Source organism: Nyctereutes procyonoides, unplaced genomic scaffold (genome assembly GCF_905146905.1).
Source record: "Nyctereutes procyonoides isolate TBG_1078 unplaced genomic scaffold, NYPRO_anot_genome, whole genome shotgun sequence".
Classification (NCBI taxonomy): Eukaryota; Metazoa; Chordata; class Mammalia; order Carnivora; family Canidae; genus Nyctereutes; species Nyctereutes procyonoides.
The window spans coordinates 40,382,232-40,405,766 of NW_026575046.1; the positions used below are offsets into that span (position 1 = coordinate 40,382,232).

The 23,535-nt window shown below is 36.0% G+C and overlaps 1 protein-coding gene and 1 pseudogene across 2 annotated transcripts in view; both read left to right on the forward strand.

Annotated features, from left to right (window-relative positions):
• The window catches only part of HMMR (hyaluronan mediated motility receptor), a 46,887-nt gene that overhangs the window by 3,476 nt on the left and 19,876 nt on the right, over window positions 1-23,535 (forward strand). For both annotated transcript variants that reach the window (XM_055324865.1, XM_055324866.1), the window contains exons 2-11: window positions 1,651-1,749; window positions 2,212-2,291; window positions 5,599-5,646; window positions 11,556-11,744; window positions 13,637-13,723; window positions 13,811-13,911; window positions 15,995-16,069; window positions 16,188-16,366; window positions 17,016-17,164; window positions 21,377-21,591. In XM_055324865.1, coding sequence (XP_055180840.1) covers window positions 1,651-1,749; window positions 2,212-2,291; window positions 5,599-5,646; window positions 11,556-11,744; window positions 13,637-13,723; window positions 13,811-13,911; window positions 15,995-16,069; window positions 16,188-16,366; window positions 17,016-17,164; window positions 21,377-21,591 — 1,222 coding nt within the window. The remainder of the gene's footprint in view (window positions 1-1,650; window positions 1,750-2,211; window positions 2,292-5,598; window positions 5,647-11,555; window positions 11,745-13,636; window positions 13,724-13,810; window positions 13,912-15,994; window positions 16,070-16,187; window positions 16,367-17,015; window positions 17,165-21,376; window positions 21,592-23,535) is intronic.
• LOC129509426 (40S ribosomal protein S2-like) lies at window positions 5,658-7,334 on the forward strand (annotated as a pseudogene).

Consider the following 23,535-nt stretch of genomic DNA (forward strand, 5'->3'; position numbering starts at 1 on the left):
TTCTGTTAAGTCTGCCTTTATGTTAAATGCCCCACTGAATTCTATACTTCGCGTTGAAACTCTCTTCTGATTGGAAATCCACTACCCCAACCCCTTATTGACCCACATTTAGATCAAAAAGCTCCCAGGATTGGAATTTTTGTGTAATTATTTTTGTTACCATTATCCAGGGAGAGGAATGGAAAATTCACTCCGTCTTTGATGTTTTTATAGCCTTTTAGAATTGATGAAAGGAGTGACTTTAATACTTTTTAATTGTATCCCAGGGTGAGAAATAAATTGTGTATCTACATTTGAATCACACTGATATTTTCTGTTGTGCTTCACTTTTCCTTGATGCTAGTCAAGATGTACCAACAAGCTCTTACCTATCATTCCATTTGAGAAAACACTTAAGAGACAGCTGGAGTTGCCTTGAAATGGTCACTCCTTGCAGTTCCTGTTTATTTGCATGAAACACTATGCTGAAGTAAGTAACTTTTCAGAGAATAGTATGAATCTATTGATTCTCAATCCTTAAAGCTTTATGCTAATGATATTTTACCTGTTTTGTTTAAGTAGGCTCTATGCCCAATATGGGGCTTGAACTCATACCCTGAGATCAAGAGTCTCCTGCTCTACCGACTTAGCCAGCTAGGCAATACAAGTCCTGAGAGCCAGATCTCAAGTCAACTATGCATAAACAGGGATGCTTGGGTGGCTCAGCAGTTGAGCATCTGCCTTCAGCTCAGAGCCTGATCCTGGAATACCAGGTTGGAATCCTGCATCCGGCTCCCCAGGGAGCCTGCTTCTCTTCTTCCTCAGCGTGTCTCTCTGTCTCTCATGAATAAATAAATACAATCTTTTTTAAACAATTAAAAATAAAGCTATGCATAAATACTCTGAAATGCCTTCACTTTGAGACTCCAGTTAAATGATGTTATACTGTATAAATTTCTGGATCATAAAACTATTGTCTAGTATAATTTGTACTTTTTGTAACATTGCTTTTATAAATTTTCTGATGCATCAATATTAGCCAGAGATGGATTATCACTATAAATTTTTATTCCAGACTAAACCTTGAGAGCTAGACTTTTTAGTTGCTTCATTTCTAGCTGATGGTAGTTACCTCAGTGACTCTCTTTGAGCAGAGTTGATTTGAAATATTTCTTTTTTAAAAAAGATTTATTCATGAGAGACAGAAAGAGAGAGGCAGAGACATAGGCAGAGAGAGAAGCAGGCTGCATGCAGGAAGCCCAATGTGGGACTCGATCCTGGGTCTCCAGGATCACGCCCTGAGCCAAAGGTAGACGCTCAACCCCTGAGCCACCTAGGTGTCCCCAAAATATTTTTTTTCTTATATTCAGTCCTTAATAACAAAGCCATGTGGCTTGATCTTACATGATGTTTATCTCAAGACTGTCTTTGCTGTTTTGTTCAGTTGCCTGTGTTCCTTTGATTCATTGAAATAAAGAACATTTGGGAAGATAATGATTTTTTTTGCTGAGAGGCCTGTTTTGTAATATCAAATGGATGCTATTTTTATATTTGAAAAAATAAATGATTTGCTAATGGCATTTTACGTGGGTATTAATTTACTATGACATGTTTTTAATTTAAGATCATAATAACATTAGATGAGACATTAATGTGCTATATTTCCTTTAGGTTGTGCACCGTCTCCAGGTGCTTATGATGTTAAAACTTCAGAAGTATTAAAAGGACCAGTATCATTTCAGAAATCACAAAGATTTAAAAAACAAAAAGGTAATGGAATACAAAATAAAATAATGGTTATTTGATCTCATAAATTTTAAAGTTATGAATAACAGTACTTAAATTAGAAGTTACTATAGTATTTCCAAAAATGTGAAGCTATAGTTATATTTAAATTTTCTTACTTGATGAATTTACAAAAGAGTCAACTACATAATAATGCTTTGATCATCCCACTATTGCATAACCAATAAAATTAAGTAAGATACTGACACAGATACATCATTTCTCTTTTGGTAATCACCTTAACCTGTCAGGGAATAGTAGGAAAATCAGAAAAGGGTTGGTTCTGTTAATACTATTGTGCGACTAATTGTTTGGACATGTACAGTCAAGAATGGAACTTTATACTTCTTCACTAATAATAACAATAAGAAATTTGGAAATTGGGTTTTGTCTATGTTTCAAGCGTGTAAGCACCAACCAAGATCTGTACAATCTATTTTATTGTAGAGTCTCAACAAAATCTTAATGTTGACAGAGATACTGCCTTGCCTGCTTCAGCAAGGAAAGTTAAGACTTTGGGATTAAAGGTGAGAAATTCTGATATTCTGTCTGGTTTATCACCTAAATCATGAAAACATTTCTGAAAGGTATTTTATTTGACTATAATGGATTAAGTGTATAAATTAAGGTTGTAAATCTATAAATTAATAAAAAATATTATCATTAGGACTCTACCAAGATTTATATTTCTGCCTGCGTCATTACTAAATAAACCATGCCTATAATTCAGAATTACAAAATAGTCTCCACTTCTCAGTCATTTCTATCTAGATAAATTGTCTCACACCTAATAAGCCTTTAAAAAGTATGCAATGCTTTGATTTGGTAGTTACTGTCATTTGCATTGTTTGGTGGTGTTTGTGCAGAGGGGTAAGTATTGGTGAAGAAAAAGGGGGAAAAAAAAGCATTCTAATGCCTAAAAGAGATGTGCTGCTCAGAAACTACCAAGGAGTGGTGAGAGATTAAATTATTCAGGTTATAATTTATGCTACATGTTATTATTGTTTCCATTAGTTTTTAAAACAAGTTGTAGTTTCTTTTTCTTTCTTTCTTTCTTTCTTTCTTTCTTTCTTTCTTTCTTTCTTTCTTTCTTTCTTTCTTTCTTCTTTTTTTTAAGTTGTAGTTTCTTAAGTTGCAAGAAGTGATTTGTTAATGTGGAAAAGATGCAGAGTTGGGAAACCAAGGCTGTAGATTAAGCTTAGACTCATTCATTTGTTTACCAATTATCTAAGTCTCTTGTTTTATAATATAGGGTTTCATTATACATTATGGAAGTGACCAGCCACATGTGGCTATTGGCCGCTTGAAAATGAGAGCTAAGTTTTTAGTATTATTTAATTTTAATTAATATATTTTTAAAAACTGATACTTGACTCTTTGGTTGGAAAATGTAAATGTTTTTTGAAACATCTTGTGTATGTGAATCTACTTTTTCATCCATGTTTCATGAAATCTAAATATAGATAGCTATTTCTCTTTTAGCTTTTTTTTTTTTAAGTGGTCTCCACACCTAGAGTAGCAGCATGGAGCCCAATGTGGGGCATGAACTCACAAACCTGAGATCATGACTCAAGCTGAGATCATGAGTCAGTTGTTTAACCAGCTGACTGGTTAAACCACCCAGGCACCCCATAGATAGTTATTTCTGATGAAACCCAGGCGCCCCAGGCACCCCATAGATAGCTATTTCTGATGAAACTTTAGCATCTGAATTAAGATGTGCTGCAAGAGTAAATAAAATATAGAGCAAAGTTTGAAGACAGTACAAAACATATAAAATATCTCATAATAATTTTACACTAATGACATATTAAAATAATACTTTTTACTTTTATAGTAAAGTAAAAATATTAAATATATATTTATTATATCATTAAATATACATTTGTATATTATTTATATATTTGTGATATATTAGTATATACCAATATAATTTTGCATGATTATATTATTTATCATAATAAATGTGTTTATTATTATATAATTAAATATATTACTAAAATTTTTACTTTTTAAAATGACTACTAGAGGAGTACCTGGCTGGCTCAGAAGAACATGTGACTCTTAGTCTTGGGGTCATGCATTTGAGCCCCACATCAGGTATAGAGATAACTTAAAGAAACTTAAATATATATGACTACTAGAAAATTTGAAAATACATATATGGTTTGTGATGTATTTTTATTGGGCAGCACTGATATAGACAGGCTTTTCTTACACATTGTTTTAAATATATATACAATGGAATATTATTCAGCCATAAAAAGAAATGAAATCTTGCTGTTTGCCATAACATGAACAGAGCTAGAGAGTGATTTCACTCATAAGTGGAATTTAAAAAATAAAAATGAATAGAGGGAAAAAAGAAACAAACCAAGAAATAGTCTCTTAACTCTAGAGAACAAACTGATGGTTACCAGAGAGGAGGTCGGTGGGGGGATGGGTGAAATAGGTGATAGAGATTAAGGAGAGCACTTGTCTTGATGAGCACCACGTCTGTATGGAAGTGTCAAGTTACTATATTGTATACCTGAAACTAATATTACACTGTATATTAACTATACTCAAAATTAAAATAATTTTGTAGTTGATTTAAATTTCTTAACTTGAATTTCTTGAAGAAGCAGTTCTGAATTTTTGAATTAATTACAGAACTCTTAGAAAGCTAAATTACATACATGTTTGTATAAAACCCCTAAATAATAGGCTTTCCTTGATAGAAAATGCCAGCATGTGGGAAATTAATAAATATGAGACTGATGTAGCTTCCCCTTAGAAGCACATAAAACAGGTTGTATTCAATATGTTTATACATTTTCTTCCATTTTAGGTGGAAAGATAGATATTCTGGTTAAGGCCATTATGTCAGGAAGGCTGTTGGATATTGGATATAAAAATACATAGAGCAAAAATTATAGGTCTTTTTAAGAATAAAAGCAATAGGGCAGCCCTGGTGGTGCAGCGGTTTAGCGCCGCCTGCAGCCCAGGGTGTGATCCTGGAGACCCGGGATCGAGTCCCACGTCAGGCTCTCTGCATGGAGCCTGCTTCTCCCTCTGCCTGTGTCTCTGCGTCTCATTCTCTCTCTGTGTCTCTATGAATAAATAAATAAATAAAATCCTAAAAAAAAAAAAAAAAGAATAAAAGCAATAAGTAGATTAGAATCAGCTTACACCATTTTAATGTTTATGTCTTTTCATCTGTAGTTTTTTGGGTTTTTTTTTTTTTTTTTCCTTTTTGGGGGTATCAAAGTTTATTTCTCTTCATAAGATTCTTTTCTTTCTGGGATAGCATAATTAAATATTCAAAATGTATTTCTGTATAAAATTAGAAAGAAGGCACTCAGTAGCTTTATTTCTAAAGCTCCGCTTGTTATTTTCCCTGAACTTACTAGGAAAAGCCTAATAATTTATTGCGGTCAAAACTTAAGCCTGAAATATTTTAAGATTTAAAGAACCTTTTCCTTCTTTTACCAGACAAGTCTCCTACAAAATGTTTAATAGGCTCAATAAAATGTTTAAAATAGAAATTGTTTGGTGAGGAACTTCCCTCTACTTGCTAGATGGTATGCTGCCTGATTCATGAATCACTTAATAAAGCCAATTAGATCTTCAAGGAAAGAAAAGAAAGGGGTGCCTGGCTGACCCAGTCAGTAGAACATAAGACTCTTGATCTTGGGATTCTGAGTTCAAGCTCCACATTGGGGGATAGAGTTTACTGAAAGAAAGAACAAAAAGAAAGAAATTAAACTGTTTAATATTTTTATAACTAAAAATCGAATTTGACTGTGATATTTGTGACACATATTTATCTCTGTTTTTTGACTTCTTAAATAGAAGGAATCTCAAAAGAATGATAAAGATTTGAAGATACTAGAAAAAGAGGTAAGCAATCTTTCAAATTAGTTGAAAAATAAATGTGCTATAAAATGGAAAGAGTTACTTAAAGGTAAGAGACAGAGATTCTGTTGCAGTTTGGCAAGTTCTGTTGCAACTGTGTTGCAGATGGTAAAGCAGACCATGGGGACCAGTGGGGGCCAGGTAACTGTTCCTTAACTTTGTTAGATACCATGTTGCAGAACATGGTTGTCAGTGTGGTATGCTGGCAAAGTCAAGTTTTAGCAAACTGAGGGGCAGATTCAGGATAACCCTCTTCATGAAAAATTGGTAACTGAAAATTAATGCATTGGTTTATCACAGTTATGCATAAGCCAAATATTTACATTTACTCATTGCATGCTAACCTGCAGATAGTGATTAGCTAGAGAATTTCTTAATGGACATGAAATCCCAACAGGTTAGTTTAATTATGACAGTTGTGCTGACCTGACACACCTTCTGTACTATATATGTATGCCCTATTCAAGGATAAAATGGAGCTGGAGGGTGAACCTAGAACTGTCCTGTCCAATATTAGCCACTCACTACTTGAGACTATTTAAATCCAGTAAAACTAAGAACTCAATTTTTCAACTGCACTAGTCACATTTTAAATGTGCACTAGGGCTGCTTCTCTGAGAGAACACGAAATGGTGAATGGTGCTCGTGTTGCATCAGGGCTTGGGAGCCTGGGAATGGGAGGCAGGGGCAGCTTTCTCTGAGGCTTTGGCAGCAGCATCTGGGGCCAGGGCCGAGGTCGCAGAGCTTTTGGAGGCATTCACAGGACAAGAAGTGGACCCCCATCACGAAGCTGGGCTGCCTGGTCAAGGACAAGAAGATCAAGTCCCTGAAGGAGGTCTGTCTCTTTTCCCTGCCCATCACGGAATCTGAGATCATTGACTTCTTTCTGGGGGCATGATTTGAAAATCATGCCTGTGCAAAAGCACACCTGTACCAGCCAGCAGACCAGATTCAAGACATTTGTTGCCATGGGAGATTACAATGGACATGTTGCTCTGGGTGTCAAGTGCCCCTAAGAAGTAGCCATTGTCATCCATAGGGCCACCATCCTGAAGCTTTCCATCATCCCCCCACAGCAAGGCTACTGGAAGAACAAGATTGGCAAAGCCCCACAATATGCCATGCAAGGTTATTGGCTTCTGTGGCTCTGTGCTGATGCATCTCATCCCTGCTCTCAGAGGCACTGGCATTGTCTCAGCCCCTGTGCCCAAGAAGCAACTACTGATGATGGCTGGTATTGATGACTGCTACACCTCCTCCAGGGGCTACACTGCCACTCTGGGGAACTTTGCCAATGCTATTTTTGATGCTATCTCCAAGACCTAGAGCTATCTCACCCCTGACCTCTGGAAAGAGATGGTGTTCATCAAGTCTCCCTATCAGGATTTCACTGACCATCTTGTAAAGACCCATCTTGTAAAGATCGTTAAATAAATAAGTAAACTTAACTCACTTGTAGGCACTGCAGTGAGTGATACCATACAATTCTACCATGGCAGAAGTCTCTACTGAGCAAAGGTGACTAAAGAACCCACTTACTGGGGCGCCTGGGCGACTCAGTTAGTTGAGCATCCAACTCTTGGTTTTGGCTTGGCTCATATCAGAGTCATGGGATCAAACTCGGTGTTGGGCTTCACACTCAATGTGGAATCTGTTTGAGATTCTCTCCCTCTCCTTCTGCCCCTGCCCCATTCTCAAAATAAATAAAATTAATTTAATTTAAAAAAAGAAGAATCCACTTACTTCCTAAGCATGAGTAAGATAGTCACTGCCGACTTTGCTTTCCTGGCAGTCTTTTTTCTGTTTCCAATGTTGACCAACTCTGTTTAGTGTACATATGCTTTTGACATATTAAAACCTTCCATTGAAATATTACTCAGCCATTAGAAACGACAAATACCCACCATTTGCTTCAACGTGGATGGAACTGGAGGGTATTATGCTGAGTGAGGTAAGTCAATCGGAGAAGGACAAACAGTGTATGTTCTCATTCATTTGGGGAATATGAATAATAGTGAAAGGGAATATAAGGGAAGGGAGAAGAAATGTGTGGGAAATATCAGAAAGGGAGACAGAACATAAAGACTCCTAACTCTGGGAAATGAACTAGGGGTGGTGGAAGGGGAGGAGGGCGGGGGGTGGGGGTGAATGGGTGACGGGCACTGAGGGGGACACTTGATGGGATGAGCACTGGGTGTTATTCTGTATGTTGGTAAATTGAACACCAATAAAAATTAATTTATTAAAAAAAATAAAAAAAAATAAAACCTTCCATTGATTACAGTAAAATGTTGGTTTAGGACCAAGAATGTATCAAGCTAACCTTTCAAATCTCTGCCCTGGTTGCTCTGATTCTTTTAGTATTTAATTATATTGGCCATCATTTTGTTAAGGACACATGCCTACAATATAGGGGTTAATACTTAGAGATGTGATAGCTGAGTCTCAGAGAGATAGATGGTAAGTGAGTGGCAGTGCCACAATTAGAACTGGTAATTTGTGTTAATTTCTTAATCTTTTAGAATAGAGATTTTAGATAAATACAGCTCTATTTTATTAAACCCCACAGGATTTATAGTTTGTTTGTTTGTTTGTTTAAATTGAATTAATTATCAACATTTAGTGAATTGTGGGTGGCTTAGTGATTAAGCATCTCCCTTCGGCCCAGGGCACCATCCTGGTGTCCTGGGATCGAGTCGCACATCGGGCTCCCTGCAAGGATCTGGCTTCTCTCTCTGCCTCTCTGTGTCTCTCATGAATAAATAAAGTCTTTAAATAATAATAATTATCAACATTTAAAAGTAGAATTTCGGGAACCCTGGGTGGCGCAGCGGTTTAGCGCCTGCCTTTGGCCTAGGGCGCGATCCTGGAGACCCGGGATCGAATCCCACATCGGGCTCCCGGTGCATGGAGCCTGCTTCTCCCTCTGCCTGTGTCTCTGCCTTGCCTCTCTCTATCTCTGTGACTATCATAAATAAATAAAAAGTAAAAAAAAAAAAAAAAAATTAAAAGTAGAATTTCATGCAAAACAAAGTCAGAAGTTCTGACAACACTCTCCATATTCCCTTCCAGGGCAACAATCTGCTAGGGCCATGCAGAACTGCCTCCTTTAAACTCCGTATCTGCTCTTCAGTCCTCACCTGGCTCTCTGTCCTTTATATTATCTGCTTGGCCATGTAGGCATTCGAGGGTACAAACCCTTCTTTTGTAGCCTTACCTTCTTTAATTGCAAAAGCATGATATAAATAATCTCAGTATTCTTTTTTCTACTTTTAGGATTTTATTTATTTATTCATGAGAAACACAGAGGAGAGAGACAGAAACACAGGCAGAGGGAGAAGCAGGATCCATGCAGGGAACCTGACATGGGACTCAATCCTGGGTCTCCAGGATCACGCCCTGGGCTAAAGGCGGTGCTAAACCACTGAGCCACCCACGCTGCCACTACTTTTTTTTTTTTTTTTTTAAGATTTTTATTTATCCATTCATGAGAGACGCAGAGAGGCATAGGCAGGGACATAGGCAGAAGGAAGCAGGCTCCCCATGGGGAACCCAATGAGGGACTCGATCCCAGAACCCCAGGATCATGACCTGAACAGTAGGCAGACACTCAGCCACTGAGCCACCCAGGTGCCCCTCTTTTTTCTATTTTATAACACTATGCTGTAAACATTGGTTGTAAATCAATAATAAAAGTATAAATCTTCTGGTAAGGAAACTTAAGGCTCATTCAATCCCTAGCATCTATTTCATAGCCATCTATATATAAATGACGTTTGATACATTTTTAGTTAAACAATTTTGGCTAAAAAAAATACCAAGATTAGTATCAATACGATGCCAATAAGGAAGAGTAGAACATACCTCATGCAACTTAATACAGGTATGCTTTCCTGATACTTTTATACCTAACAAATAATCTATTTTGGTAAATGCTTTATGTGTACTAGAAAGTATTTGCACTTCTTGATATAGTTTAAATATGTCAGTTCAATATGGTTAAAAATTTTGTTCAAATCCTTATCTGAACTGATATTTTTTTTGTCTAGTTTTCCTATTAGCTAGTAAGGAAAGTATTTTCACATTTCCAGCTTTATGGATTATTCCATTTATCTTCTTAATTCTGTCATTTTTTGCTTCATATATTTTGAAGTTATATTAAGAGCACAACAAATTTAAGATTGTCTTCCTCTTGAAATAACCTTTTCATTATAAAATTCCCTCTTTATTACTAGTAATACTTTCTGCCTTAAAAGTTTACCTTATATGATATTAATATAGCCATCTCAGCTTTCTTTTAATATTTACATGGTAAATCTTTCCTGATCCCTTTGTTATCAGTCTGTCCATGTCCTTATATTAAAGTACATAGTTTGGGGCACCTGGATGGCTCAGTTGGTTAAGCATCTGCCATCGGCTTAGATCATGATCCCAGGTTCCTGCTCCTCAGGGAGCCTGCTTTTCCCTCTCCCTCTGCCTGCTGCTCCCCCACTTGTGCTTGCTCACTCTTGCTCTCTCACTCTCTATCAAATAAAAAAATTTTAAGTGCATGCTTTATAAATATCTGTGATCATTTTTGTTCAGCCTAAAGCACTGTAGTACTTTTTATTCTGCACGCCTACTGCTGGCAAATGCTCTTAGCTGTTCCTTTCTCTTAAAACATCTGTATGTCACCTTCAAATTTAAAACATATTTTCATTGAGAATAGAGTTTAGATTGGCACTTTTCCCCCTGCATTTTAAACAAATTATTTCATTGTCTCCTGGCTTTCACATTTTCTGTTGTCAGATATGTGGCCAGGGAGGGGCACATTTTGTTTTTATTTATTTAAGTAGACTCCATGCCCAATGGAGCCCAACTCGAGGCTTGAACCCATGACCATGAGATTGAAACCAAGAGTCGGATGCTTAACTGACTAATCCATGCAGGCGCCCCAGATATGTGATTTGATACTGGTTTTAGTTTTGATCTGTTAATTTCAACAGGAGTGATGGCTTACTGATCATTCGTACTGGAGTATTTATAACATCCTACCCAGAAACTCCATTATGCCTTCTTGAAATGAAGAGAACACTTAGCATTTCAAACAATAATTTTTTTATAAGATTTCATTTATTTGAGAGAGCGAGAGAGATCACAAACGGGGAGGGGCAAAGGGGGAAGGGAGAAGCAGACTCCCCACTGAGCAAGGAGCACATGATCATGACCAGAGCCAAAGCAGATGCTTAACTGACTGCCCCTCAAACTATAATTTGAGTTCATATAACTAGAGAAAAAAAGAATTTGAATAGGTAGAAATACCTTAAAAGTGAATAGTTTAATTACACTTGGAAGATTACAAGCAATTAAAATCCTCTCTTTGGATGCCTGGATGGCTCAGTTAGAGGAATGGGTCTCTTGATCTCAGGGTTGTGATTTCGAGCCACACATTGGTGTAGAGAGTACTTAGAAATAAAATCTTGAAAAAAAAAAATCCTCTCTGGGCAGCTGTGTGGCTCAGATGGTTAAGCATCTGCCTTTACCTTGGGTCACAATCCCAGAGTCCTGGGATTAGGCCCCACATCGGGCTCCCTGCTCAGTAGGGAGCCTGCTTCTCCCTCTCCCTCTATTCCTTCCTCTCTTGTGCTCTCTCTCTCTCTCAGATAAACAAAAATAAAATATTTTAAAAAATAACATTTTAAAAACTAAACCCTCTCTTCTTAAACTGCTTACAGATTTTTTTAATGCTTATAGATTTTTAAGACATAAATACGACTGTACAAACAGTAAAATCAGAATATCTAAGAGCATCATGTCACAGAGGTTTTTCTAGAATTTTAATGTTTTCATATCAATAGCATATAGTTAAGTCAGTACTGTATTGGTGAATCATTCATCACTTTGTTTCTTTCCAGATTCGTGTTCTTGTGCAAGAACGTGGTGCTCAGGACAAGCAGATCCAAGATCTGGAAGCTGAGTTGGAGAAGGTGGAGGCCAAACTAAATGCTGCAGTCAGGGAGAAAACATCTCTCTCCGCAAGTAATGCTGCACTAGAAAAACAGCTTATTGAGTTAACTAGATCTAATGAGCTACTTAAATCAAAGGTATTTGAAACTGAAAATAATATTTATAAATGAATAAAGTAGAAACATGTTGGTTTTTTTCTTATATAGTTGTTGGGGAATTTTAGGCTCTAAGTTGGTCTTTTTCCTTCACCCAGTATAGATTAAATGTTAAGCTGCTTCCAGGAAGAATTATTATTGTCTTTTTTATTATGGTACCTGACACATAAGAGGTGATAAACAAGTTACATTTGTTTTAATGTCTGATGTTTTCTCACCCTTCTTCAAAGTCACCCCCAGTAAATAAGTAAAACTTGTAGAATATACATCTAGAGCAGCCTGGGTAGCTCAGCGGTTTAGCGCCACCTTCAGCCCAGGGTGTGATCCTGGAGACCTGGGATCGAGTCCCACGTCGGGCTCCCTGCATGGAGCCTCCTTCTCCTTCTGCCTATGTCTCTGCCTCTCTCTCTCTCTCTCTCTCTCTGTGTGTGTCTCATGAATAAATAAAATCTTAAAAAAAAAAAAAAAAGAATATACATCTAGAAGTCACTTTAAAGATCTTTTTCGGGCAGCCCGGGTGGCTCAGTGGTTTAGCACCACATTCAGCCCAGGGCGTGATCCTGGAGACCCAGGATCAAGTCCCACGTTGGGCTCCCTGCATGGAGCCTGCTTCTCCCTCTGCTTGTGTCTCTGCCTCTCTCTCTCTGTGTCTCTTGTGAATAAATAACTAAAATATTTAAAAAGGAAGGAAGGAAGGAAGGAAGGAAGGAAGGAAGGAAGGAAGGAAGGAAGGGAAGGAGAAAGAAAAGAAAGAAGAAAGAAAGAAAGAAAGAAGAAAGAAAAGAAAAAAGAAAAAAATAGATCTTTCTCTGGGGGTGCCTGGGTGCCTCAGTTGGTTAAGCATCTGCCTTTGGCTCAGGTCATGATCTCATGGTCCTGGGATCAAGCCTCACATCGGGCTCCCTGCTCAGCAGGAAGTCTGCTTATCCCTCTCCTGCCCCCTCTCCTGCTCTCTCTGCCTTTCCCCCTGCTCATGCTCTCTCTCATTCTCTCTCAATAAAAATATTTTAAAAAAATCTTTCTCTGAAATAAATAATAGCATAACATCAGGCTTCCATCTCAAATCCTTTTGGAAATGAAGTGGGAAATCAATAAATTTGTGGATTAAACATGTTTAATAGATAAATTTCATTTATTAATATTATTAGTATTATGTTACTACTAATAGATCTTAAAGGATATAATATGGTCATCTGCTTAGTCAGAAGTAGAAGGAGGCTATAAATCACTGTTCAGTTTAATAAGAGTCATTTATTGAGGGCCTGTAATGTGCTGAGCTCTTTGATTACAAGGGGAACAAGGGTGCATAAGAATCAAGCATGGGGAAGGGAGCAGATTCCTAGGCCCCACCAAGGGAAATTCTGATTTAGTAGGCCTGGGATGAATCTTGTACTCTACATATTTTAAAATAGACCAGGCAATTCAGATGCATTTTGTTAAACAAGCACACTTTACAGAATCTTTTCCAAGGAGCTTGGTTTAGAGGTTTGCAGTAGACACTTCAGCATGTAGAGGTAGACAACCCAAGCAGCTTTCAAAAATAAATCAGAAAGAGGTGCTAGTATATCTCAGTCAGTAGAGCGTGTAACTCTTGATCTCGGGGTCATGAGTTAGAGACCCACATTGGGTGGAGATTACTTAAAAATAAAACCCTCAAAAAAAATTAAATAAATAAACCAGAAAGTCACATTAATCAAAATGAGGGACAAGAACATTAGCCGTGTAAAATCCTGGTGTGGTCAAAGTCTAAATTCTCTACGAGAGTATAATGTTGGTAAATAATAGTCCCAGTAATAGAACAATCAATATTTCTGTGATTTTTATATAGGACCTAGTAGAAAATATTTTTGAATTTTTTTGTTTCTTTTACTTAGTTTTCTGAAGATAATAACCAGAAGACTATGAGAATTCTAAGCCTCGAGTTAATGAAACTTAGAAACAAAAGAGAAACAAAGATGAGGGTGAGTGATGTCTTTGGTGAGTATGCTATTTCTGGATCTGGGGATCTGAACAATTTCTCATTTCCTAAAATATACTTCTGTTGGTAGAATATGATGGCTAAACAGGAAGGCATGGAAGTGAAGCTGCAGGTCACTCAGAAGAATCTGGAGGAGTCTCAGGGGAAAATAGCACAACTTGAGGGGAAACTGTGAGTGACTAAAATAAAAAGGAAATTATTAAGTGTGACTAATTCTTGACTTACCTCTCTCCCCCCACTCTTGTTTATGTAGAGTTAACCGTCCTTCATGCTTGTCTTACTACTCCCTGCTTGCCCTATTTTTCTTCCTATTTCTCTTCAACTGAGCTCTGATGATTCCCAACATTTTACACTGAAAAGATGGAAGAATGTTTTAATTTTGTCCATCTTCTATATAAATGATGAGGAAAGGCCTCATAATCTTTGTTGTAACACCGTCTTATGGAGATGGTAGACCAAAATGGAGGAATATTGATTAGAATAAGAAGCTGTGATTAATGCACAATCCTAGCCTTCTTTTTATTACTGAGCTATAATTACATAGCATAAGTATTCAGTTTGATGACTTTTGACAATTGTATTTGTATTCATTACCCGAACAAGATCAAGAACATTGACATCCTCCCAGAAAATTTTTTTCTGCTCCTTCCTGCTCCCCTGCTCTTCCCTTACTGTGATGTCCCCCAATCTCTGAAACCACTTTCTACTTCCATCATCATAATTAGTTAGGCCTTTTGGGGATGTTTATCACAGTATGTGTGTGTATGTCTCTGTTTAACATAATATTTTTGGCATTTATCTATACTGTTGTATTATAATTTGTTCCTCTATTTCTGAGTATTTCTGAATATCTGCCTGAATATACCTCCATTTGTTTACTATTTCTCTGTTGAAAATTATTTGGGTTTCCAGTTTCTGACTGTTGTGAATAAGACTGCTATGTATCTCTTTTTGTAGACACCAATTTTTACTTTTCAAGAAATAAACATTTAGGATTGGAATTCCTAGGTCAGAGGGTAGTATAGTATATGTATAATGTGTTTTAAAAAAATAAAGAAAAAAAATAAAGAAAAAAAAAACTCATAAGTGAGGGTGCACCTGGGTTATGCCACTGCCTTCATCTCAGATCATGATCCCGGCGTCCTGGGATCGAACCCCACATTGGACTCCCTCCTCAGTGGGGAGCCTGCTTCTCCCTCTTCCTCTGCTCCTCCTGCTTGTGCTCTCCCTCCCTCTCTCCCTCTCCCTGTGTTACTCTCTCCTCTCTCTCTGTCAAATAAAATCTTGAAGAAAACAAAACCTCAGAAGTGGTTGTACCATTTTATAGTCCCACTTAGCAATGTGTGATAGTTCTAGTTGTTCCCTATCCTCTCCAAAGTTTGATATTGTCAATCTATTTGATTTTGGCCTTTCTACTAAGGAGAAAGTAGTGTCTCATTTGTAATTTTTTTAGTATAAGGGTCGAGTTTCTCTTTCTGTGCTCATTGACCTTTCATGTGTATCCTTTTGTGAGGTGTCTATTTAAGTTTCTTGCTCATTTTTAAAATTGAGTTGTTTGGAGGAAGTAAAACTCCTGAGTAACTGAAGAAAAGGCAACCTGAATCAAAGGCATTATAGCACACAAAATAGCATTTTTTATGTGTGGTGTATAGGAAAGCTACAAGAAAGATCATTTCTAACACTCAGGATGTTATAGGTAATAATTTTTATCATCATAGCCCTTTTATCAGAATTTATTTGGAAAGCTTAAAAAAAAACTTCAAAGACTATTTGTATATTTTAAATTGTCAACTTGAGAGGTCACGTAAAGTAATGGTTAAGAATTTGGATTCAGTGGTTGAGCGTGCAACTCTTGATCTCAAAGTTTTAAGTTCAAGCCAAGCCCAACATTGGATGTAGAGATTATTTTAAAATAAAATCTATAGGGGTGCCTGGGTAGTTCAGTGAGTTGAGCATCTGCCCTCAGCTTAGGTCATAATCCTGGGGTCCTGGGATCAAGCCCTGCTTCTCCCTCTTCTTCTGTTCCTCCTGCTTGTGCTCTCCCTCTCTCCCTCTATCCCAAATCAATAAATAAATTCTTTAAAAATAAAAAATAATAATAAAATAAAAATAAAATCTTTTTTAAAAAACCACACACATTTTAAAAAAAGGAAATTTGGACTCTAGAGACAGCCTATCTGATATGGCAGTATTTGGTACAGATTAAGCATTATGTGTGATTATTGTATGTATTGATATATGCAATTTTTTTCAGTGTTTCAATAGAGAAGGAAAAGACTGATGAAAAATCTGAAACAGAAAAACTCTTAGAATACATCGAAGAAATTAGGTAATATGAATAGTAGTTTTTCATTGGACGTTGTTGATTAGTGATGAATACATCATTTTCAGTTAATTTTCCCTGTGCCTAAATTATGTGCTCTTCAAAATAATTTATTTTAATGCAGTTGTGCATCAGATCAAGTGGAGAAATACAAGCTAGATATTGCCCAATTAGAAGAAAATTTGAAAGAGAAGAATCATGAAGTTGTAAGCCTTAAGCAGTCTCTTGAGGAAAATGTTGTTTTACTTTCTAAACAAGTAGAAGACCTGAATGCTAAGTGTCAGCTACTCGAAAAAGAAAAAGGTATTTAGATAAGTAATGTGTACAATATTTAAGGAAAGTAATGGTATATTAAAACAACTTTTTTTTAGTAATTATGTAAACATATGAATCCTGTTCTCCGAGAATTTTTATCTTTTATAATATTTGTTCTCTGTTTGTTTCAATATATTGCTTGTCTTCATTGAAATATATACAATGGGGCACCCCCAGTGGCACAGCGGTTTAGTGCCACCTGCAGCCCGAGGTATGATCCTGGAGACCCGGGATCGAGTCCTTCATCGGACTCCCTGCGTGGAGCCTCCTTCTCCCTCTGCCTGTATCTCTGCCTCTCCTTCTCTCTCTCTCTCTCTTTCTCTCTCTGTGTGTATCTCTATGAGTAAATAAATAAAATCTTTAAAAAAATATATATATATATACAATGGTGCAGTTCTTGACTTCTCCATTGGGTGGCCATTTAAAATGAGAAGATACAGAACCAGGTTTGGAGGTTTTATTACATACTTTAGAATATGTATTACAAATAGTAAATGATACAAACTTCAGAGTTATGTTTTGGCTTTACTTCTTTAGAAATACTTAATCTGTGTAACATGCTAGTAGCAAAAATGGATATATGGAAATCCGGTTTGTCAAAGTTAGTATCTAATTACATTATTTTTCACTTTTATAGAAGACCTTGTCAACAGGGATAGAGTACGGGATGAAACTCTAAATTCTGAAATGCAAAACTTAAAGGAGAACCTTATTCTTGAAAAACAGGAACATGAAAAACTACGACAAAAAGAATTACAGACTGATTCACTTCTGCAACAAGAAAAGGTAGTTTGCTACAATATAAAAAAAAATATCAACTTGTGCTTATTCTATGTCATATATTTCCCAGTGTATCCGAAAACTTCAATTGTATATGTTCTTCTCTCCAACAATTTTATTTTTAGAATCTTATGCCGAATAAATAGTTCTGTCTATGCTGCAGGTTTATATGCAGAGATGCGTGACAGGATTATTGATAATGTGAAAAAATTATAAGCAATTGATGAACCAAAATAAGAAAATTGTTTAAAAATATTTTCTGATGGGGGATCCCTGGGTGGCTCAGCAATTTAGTGCCTGCCTTCAGCCCAGGGCGCGATCCTGGAGACCCGAGATCGTGTCCCACGTAGGGCTCCCTGCATGGAGCCTGCTTCTCCCTCTGCCTGTGTCCTGCCTCTCTCTCTCTCTCCTTCTCTGTGTTTCTCATGAATAAATAAATAAATAAATAATCTTTAAAATATATATATATATTTTCTGATGGAGTGCCTGGCTGGCTCAGTCGCTAGAGCATGTGACTCTTGATCTTGGGGTTGTGAGTTCAAGCCCCCACACTAGGTGTAGAGATTACTTAAAAATAAAATTTAGGGGTGCCTGGATGGCACAGTGGTTGAGAGTCTATCTTTGGCTCAGGTCCTGATCCTGGGGTCCTGGGATCGAGTTCCGCATCAGGCTCCTCATGGGGAGCCTGCTCCTCCCTCTGCCTATGTCTCTGCCTGTCTGTGTGCCTCTTGTGAATAAATAAATAAAATCTTTAATAAATAAATAAAGGAAATTTTAAAAATATTTATTTTCTGGCACATTTTTTTTTTAAGATTTTTATTTATTCATGAGAGACACATGAAACTGCTGAGCCACCAGGGCTGCCCTTTTCTGGTACATTCTTGTGTTAGATTATTACATTTACAGTGATGTTATAAAATAGTGTCTAAATGCGTGTGAAACAAAATTGACAATTTTTAAGAATCTAGATTACATAAAGAATAATTTACATATTAGTGAGAAAAACAGTTCACTGGGCATAGGATGAAAATTCATCATTCTCAGATGTAGAAATTCAGATAATCTATACACATGAAAAGATGCTCTATCTTAGTGATAATCAAAGAAATAGAAATAATTGTTTTTCCCTTACAAGATTGGCACAGATTAAAACATTTGATATTATATAGCATGTTAGTTAGAGCATAGCAAATAGGTACTAGAATGCACTGATGTGAAATATAACAACTGAAGGAATTAAGTAGATACATATATACTGACTTAAAGATCTCAACAACTATTTTTAGGATTTATTTTTTTTAAATGACCTTTACATATTTAGTTTCTATCATTTTTAAGTATATAAATGTATAGAAAAACACCAGAAGGCATATATACCAAACTAGTGGTTATCTCTACAATGAGAAACTAAGATTGGGGTGGGGTATAGTCAGAGGCAATTTTCACTTTATTTGGATTCTTTTTTATTTTGTTATTTTTTTTCTGCCATCCGGTCCAGCAACTGTAGTTATTGTTGGCAGACCTTTCAAATGTTTTTTTTGTATCTTAGTATCTAAGAAATGTGTCTCTCTACACTTATTTTTTTTTTCTCTACACTTAGAGGAGTGTAAAGGATGGAAAGAATGCTTATTTACAGTGACCATTCTTTTTTAAAGGCCTAGAGCCCTGTTTTTATTTTCAGTTGACCTACAACAGTATATATGTTTCAGCTATACAACGTAACGATTCAATATTCATGTATATTACAAAATTATCACAATAAGTCTAATTAGCATCTGTTACCATATATAGCTATAGAATTTTTTTAGTCTGAGAACATTTAAGATCTATTCTCTTAGCAACTTTCAGACATGCAATACAGTATTGTTAACTATAGTCACCACACTGTATGTTACACCCCATGACTAAAGTATCTTTTAACTGGAAGTTTGTATCTTTTGATTCTTTCACCCATTTTGCCCACTCCTGCCTCTGGCAATCACCACTCTTCACTGTAGCTGGGGTTTTTATTTGCTTATTTTTAGATTCCACATACAAATAAGATCATACAGTATTTGTCTTTCTTTGATTTACTTCATTTATTACAATACCCTCAAAGTCCATCCATAGCATCACATATAACAAGATTTCCTTCTTCTTTTATGACTAAATAATATTCAACTGTGTATACACCACATTTTCTTTATCCATTCATCTATCAGTAGATATTTAAGTTTTTTCCATATCTTGGCTATTATAAATGATGCTGAACCTTAAGTGCGTATATCTTTTCAAGTTTGTATTTTCATTTTCTTCAGATAAATACTTAGAAGTGGAGTTGTTCGCTTGTATGGCAGTTCTATATTTAATTTTTTGAGAAACATTCATACTGTTTTACATAGTGACTGCACCGATTGATATTCCCACCAAAAGTACACAAGGGTTCCCTCCATATTCTCCCCAACGCTTATTATTTCTTGTCTGTTTTTGTTTTTTTGTTTTGTTTTGTTTTAAGTAATCTCTATGGCCAAAATGGGGTTTGAACTCACAACCCCAAGATCAAGTCACATGCTCTACCAACTGAGCCCACTAAGCACCCGTTTCTTGTCCTTTTGGTAAGAGCCATTCTGACAGGTGCAACGTAAATCTCATTGTGGTTTTGATTTGCATTTCCCTGATGATGAGTTATGTTGAGCATCTTTTCATGTACCTATTGGCTAATTGTATGTCTTCAAGAAATGTCTATTTATGTCTGCTGCCCAGTTTTTAATCAGGTTGTTTGAAGTTTTTTCTTTTTTCCTTTTGTTTTTGTTTTAAAGATTTTATTTATTTGAGAGCAAAAGACAGAGATAGCATGAGTGGGGAGGAGAGGAAGAAGCAGGCTCCCGCCAAGCAGGGAGCCCAACGCAGGGTTTGATCCCAGGACCGTGGGATCATGACCTGAGCCAAAGACAGACACTTGGCCAACTGAGCCACCCAGGTGCCCCAAGTTTTTTCATTTTTAATAGTAAGAATTCTTTATACATTTTGGATATTAACCCCTTATCAGATATATGATTTTCAAATATTTTCTTCCATTTTACTAGGGTTAAGTTTTTCTCCCATTATTCTCCCAAATATTTTCTCCGATTTCACTAGGTTATGTTTTCATTTTCTGAATGGTTTTCTTTCCTGTGCAGAAGGATTTTAGTTTGATATAGTCCCACTTGTTTATTTTTGCTTTAGTCCCACTTGTTTATTTTTGCTTTTGTTGCCTTTGCTTTTGGTGTCATATCCAAAAGATTATCACCAAGATCGTTAACTGCCTGTGTTTTCTTCTGGATTTATGGTTTCAGGTCTTAAATTTAAGTCTTTATTTTGAGTTATTTTTTGTGTATGATATAAGATAGTATAAGTCCACAAGCAAGTTTTTTTTTGCTTGTGATTTTCCAGTTTTCCAAATACCATTTATTGAAGAAACTGTTCTTTCCCCATTATATATTTTCAGCTCTTTTATCATATATTAACTATATGTATGGGCTTGTTTCTGGACTCTGTCCAGTGTGTCTGTTTTTATACCAATACCATACTGTTTTGAGTACTATAGATTGGTAAGATAGTTTGAAATCAGAGAACATGATGCCTCCAACTTTGTTCTTTCTAAGATCACTTTGGCTATTCAGGGTCTTTTGTGTTTCCATACAAATTTTAGCATTGTTGTATTTCTGTGAAAATTCCCATTTTTATAGAAACTGCATAGAATCTATAGATTGCTGTCATTGTATGGATATTTTAACAATGCTAATTTTTCCAATCCATGAAGACAGAATATCTCTCCATTTATTTGTGCCATCTTCACTTTATTTTAATGTTAGAATTTTTTCACAATGGTGATTTATTTGTATATTGTATAACTTTAAAATACTTATATACTATTGAAATCATAGTACATTTTTTATAAAGTATCATCTGAGAGAAATATATATTGAAAGTCAGCTGTAAATTATAATTTTAGTTTTATAAGAAGTATGTGTGGGTGTGTGTTGCATAGAAAAAATACTGAAATGACATTTACTACAGTGTTAACACAGTGCAAGATATAATCCATGACAATATGCAGGTGATATCTATATTTTTCAAGTTTCTTGAAGCTCTTGAATTTAGTATTCATATTTTATTATCTGTACTTCTTTTTTGTGCTTAGTAAAAGCCTCATGATGTCATTTCATATTATTTTGGTGATTTTCTGTTTGGTTGTAGGAACTGTCCTCCAGTCTTCAACAGAAGCTATGTTCCTTTCAAGAGGAAATGATGAAAGAGAGGAATCTCTTTGAGGAAGAATTAAAGCAAGCACTGGATGAGCTAGATAAATTACAGCAAAAAGAGGAACAAGCTGAAAGGCTAGTCAGACAGTTGGAAGAAGAAACAAAATCTCGAGCTGAAGAACTGAAACTCCTAGAAGAAAAGCTGAAAGGGTTTGTATTAATAAGACCTCATGTTTAGTACGACTTCAGATGTTAAAAAGGTGTTTTCCAGTACATGCTTTCAGGATTCTAATGTCAACCATGCGAGTAAGTGAAGTTGGAATTATTTTACAAGTAAGAAATAGAGAGAAGTAAAGTATACCCATAGAAGGCATATATAAACAGGTATTATAGCCAAGTCAGAAGCATACTTTCTTTCTTTTTTTAAGGCCAGCAATTTAAAAGGATGTTAATAAACAAATGACCAAAATTTGCGGTTCCTTTGCGCTCGTATGTTGTCTGAAATTATTGAATGTCAGCATTTTAGCAATAATAGATTTAGAGAAAAAAAAAAGCTGAGATCCCATCCTTTAATAAGAAACATTTCCATTTTTCACCTATGTGTACATTAGTTTACATAGCATAAGTTATACCTTTAATTACGTTTTCTGAGGTAGCATAAGTACTCAGAAGTAGCGATCAGAGAAGCAATGTGAGAAAAAAAAAAAAAAAACCTGGGAAACACTCAAAAATAAGAAATTTAAGAGATCTCAGACTTTTCTTTGAAAGTAGGCTCCATGCCAAATGTGAGACTTTGAACTCACAACCCCAAGATCAAGAGCCCATTGCTCCACTAATTGACCTAACTAGGTGCCTTTTGAACTTCTTTTAATTCTAATTCCGTATTATTTTTATCACATTATGCATCCTTCTCCACTGCATTTATTTAAATTAAAACATCCAGGTTGATTCTTGAGTTCAAGTTGTAACTAAAATAATTGTTACTTGAATCCTTGGGATTTCCTTACTAAAAATATTTCTAGCAAGGAATCAAGAATTACATACGAATTTACAGAATTGTAATGTATCTCACAAGTGTGTATCTATCTCCTATTAGATATTTTTATTAAAATCCTTTTTCTGTTTTATTGTGATGATAAGTGATAAAAGGACACAAAGATTTTATATATGCCTGCTTTTGCGGGGAGCAGTACCAAAGTGTTAATAAGGGAATAGTTCTATACTGGAGCCAGTCTCAGAGCACAGGCACTTTAAGAAACTGAGTAGATGATGTCAGTTTTCAGAGAAGAAAGAAAGTTGAGACATTTATTATAACTCAAGGAATTGGGTACAGAGATTGGGAGATACGGATTTTATTACAGGATCTGCCAACTAGCTCTGTGATATTAAGCAAGACAATTCAAATTTCTTTAATTTTCTATTTCATTAGATATAAAATAAAGGGGTTTTAATGGCATGATCTCTAAGGTCCCTTCTAGCTTAGAAATTTTAGGTGTAAGAGAAAAACTAAGAAATTGAAAGTGATTTCTCTATGGAACAGGGAAGAGAATATTTTTGTTATAAATGCTTTACTACTATGTGATTGCTTTTAGCTGTTGGTGTTTATATTTTTAAATCCCACGCCCATTATGGAAGGAATTTGATTAGCTGTTTATTTTGTCTATGTCTGACTTAGCCGATTAGTAAATAAAGCTTCTTATTTATAGTTCTGAGTTTTAGATGTTATTTAAAAGATCTCTTACAAGCTCATATGCTCATCTAAAAATTTTTATCGGGATCCCTGGGTGGCGCAGCGGTTTGGCGCCTGCCTTTGGCCCAGGGCGCGATCCTGGAGACCCGGGATCGAATCCCACGTCAGGCTCCCGGTGCATGGAGCCTGCTTCTCCCTCTGCCTGTGTCTCTGCCTCTCTCTCTCTGTGACTATCATAACTAAATAGAAAAAAAAAAAATTAAAAAAAAAAAATAAAAATTTTTATCACCAGTTTGGTAATACATAATGTTAATATTTCAAAAAATTTCTGAGGCTTGTAATGTATATAAAAAAAGATCTTAAAAACTACTTTGTGGGATGCCTGGGTGGCTCAGTGGTTGAGCATCTGCCTTTGGCACAGGTCGTAATCCCAGGGTCCTGGGATTGAATTCTGCATCAGGCTC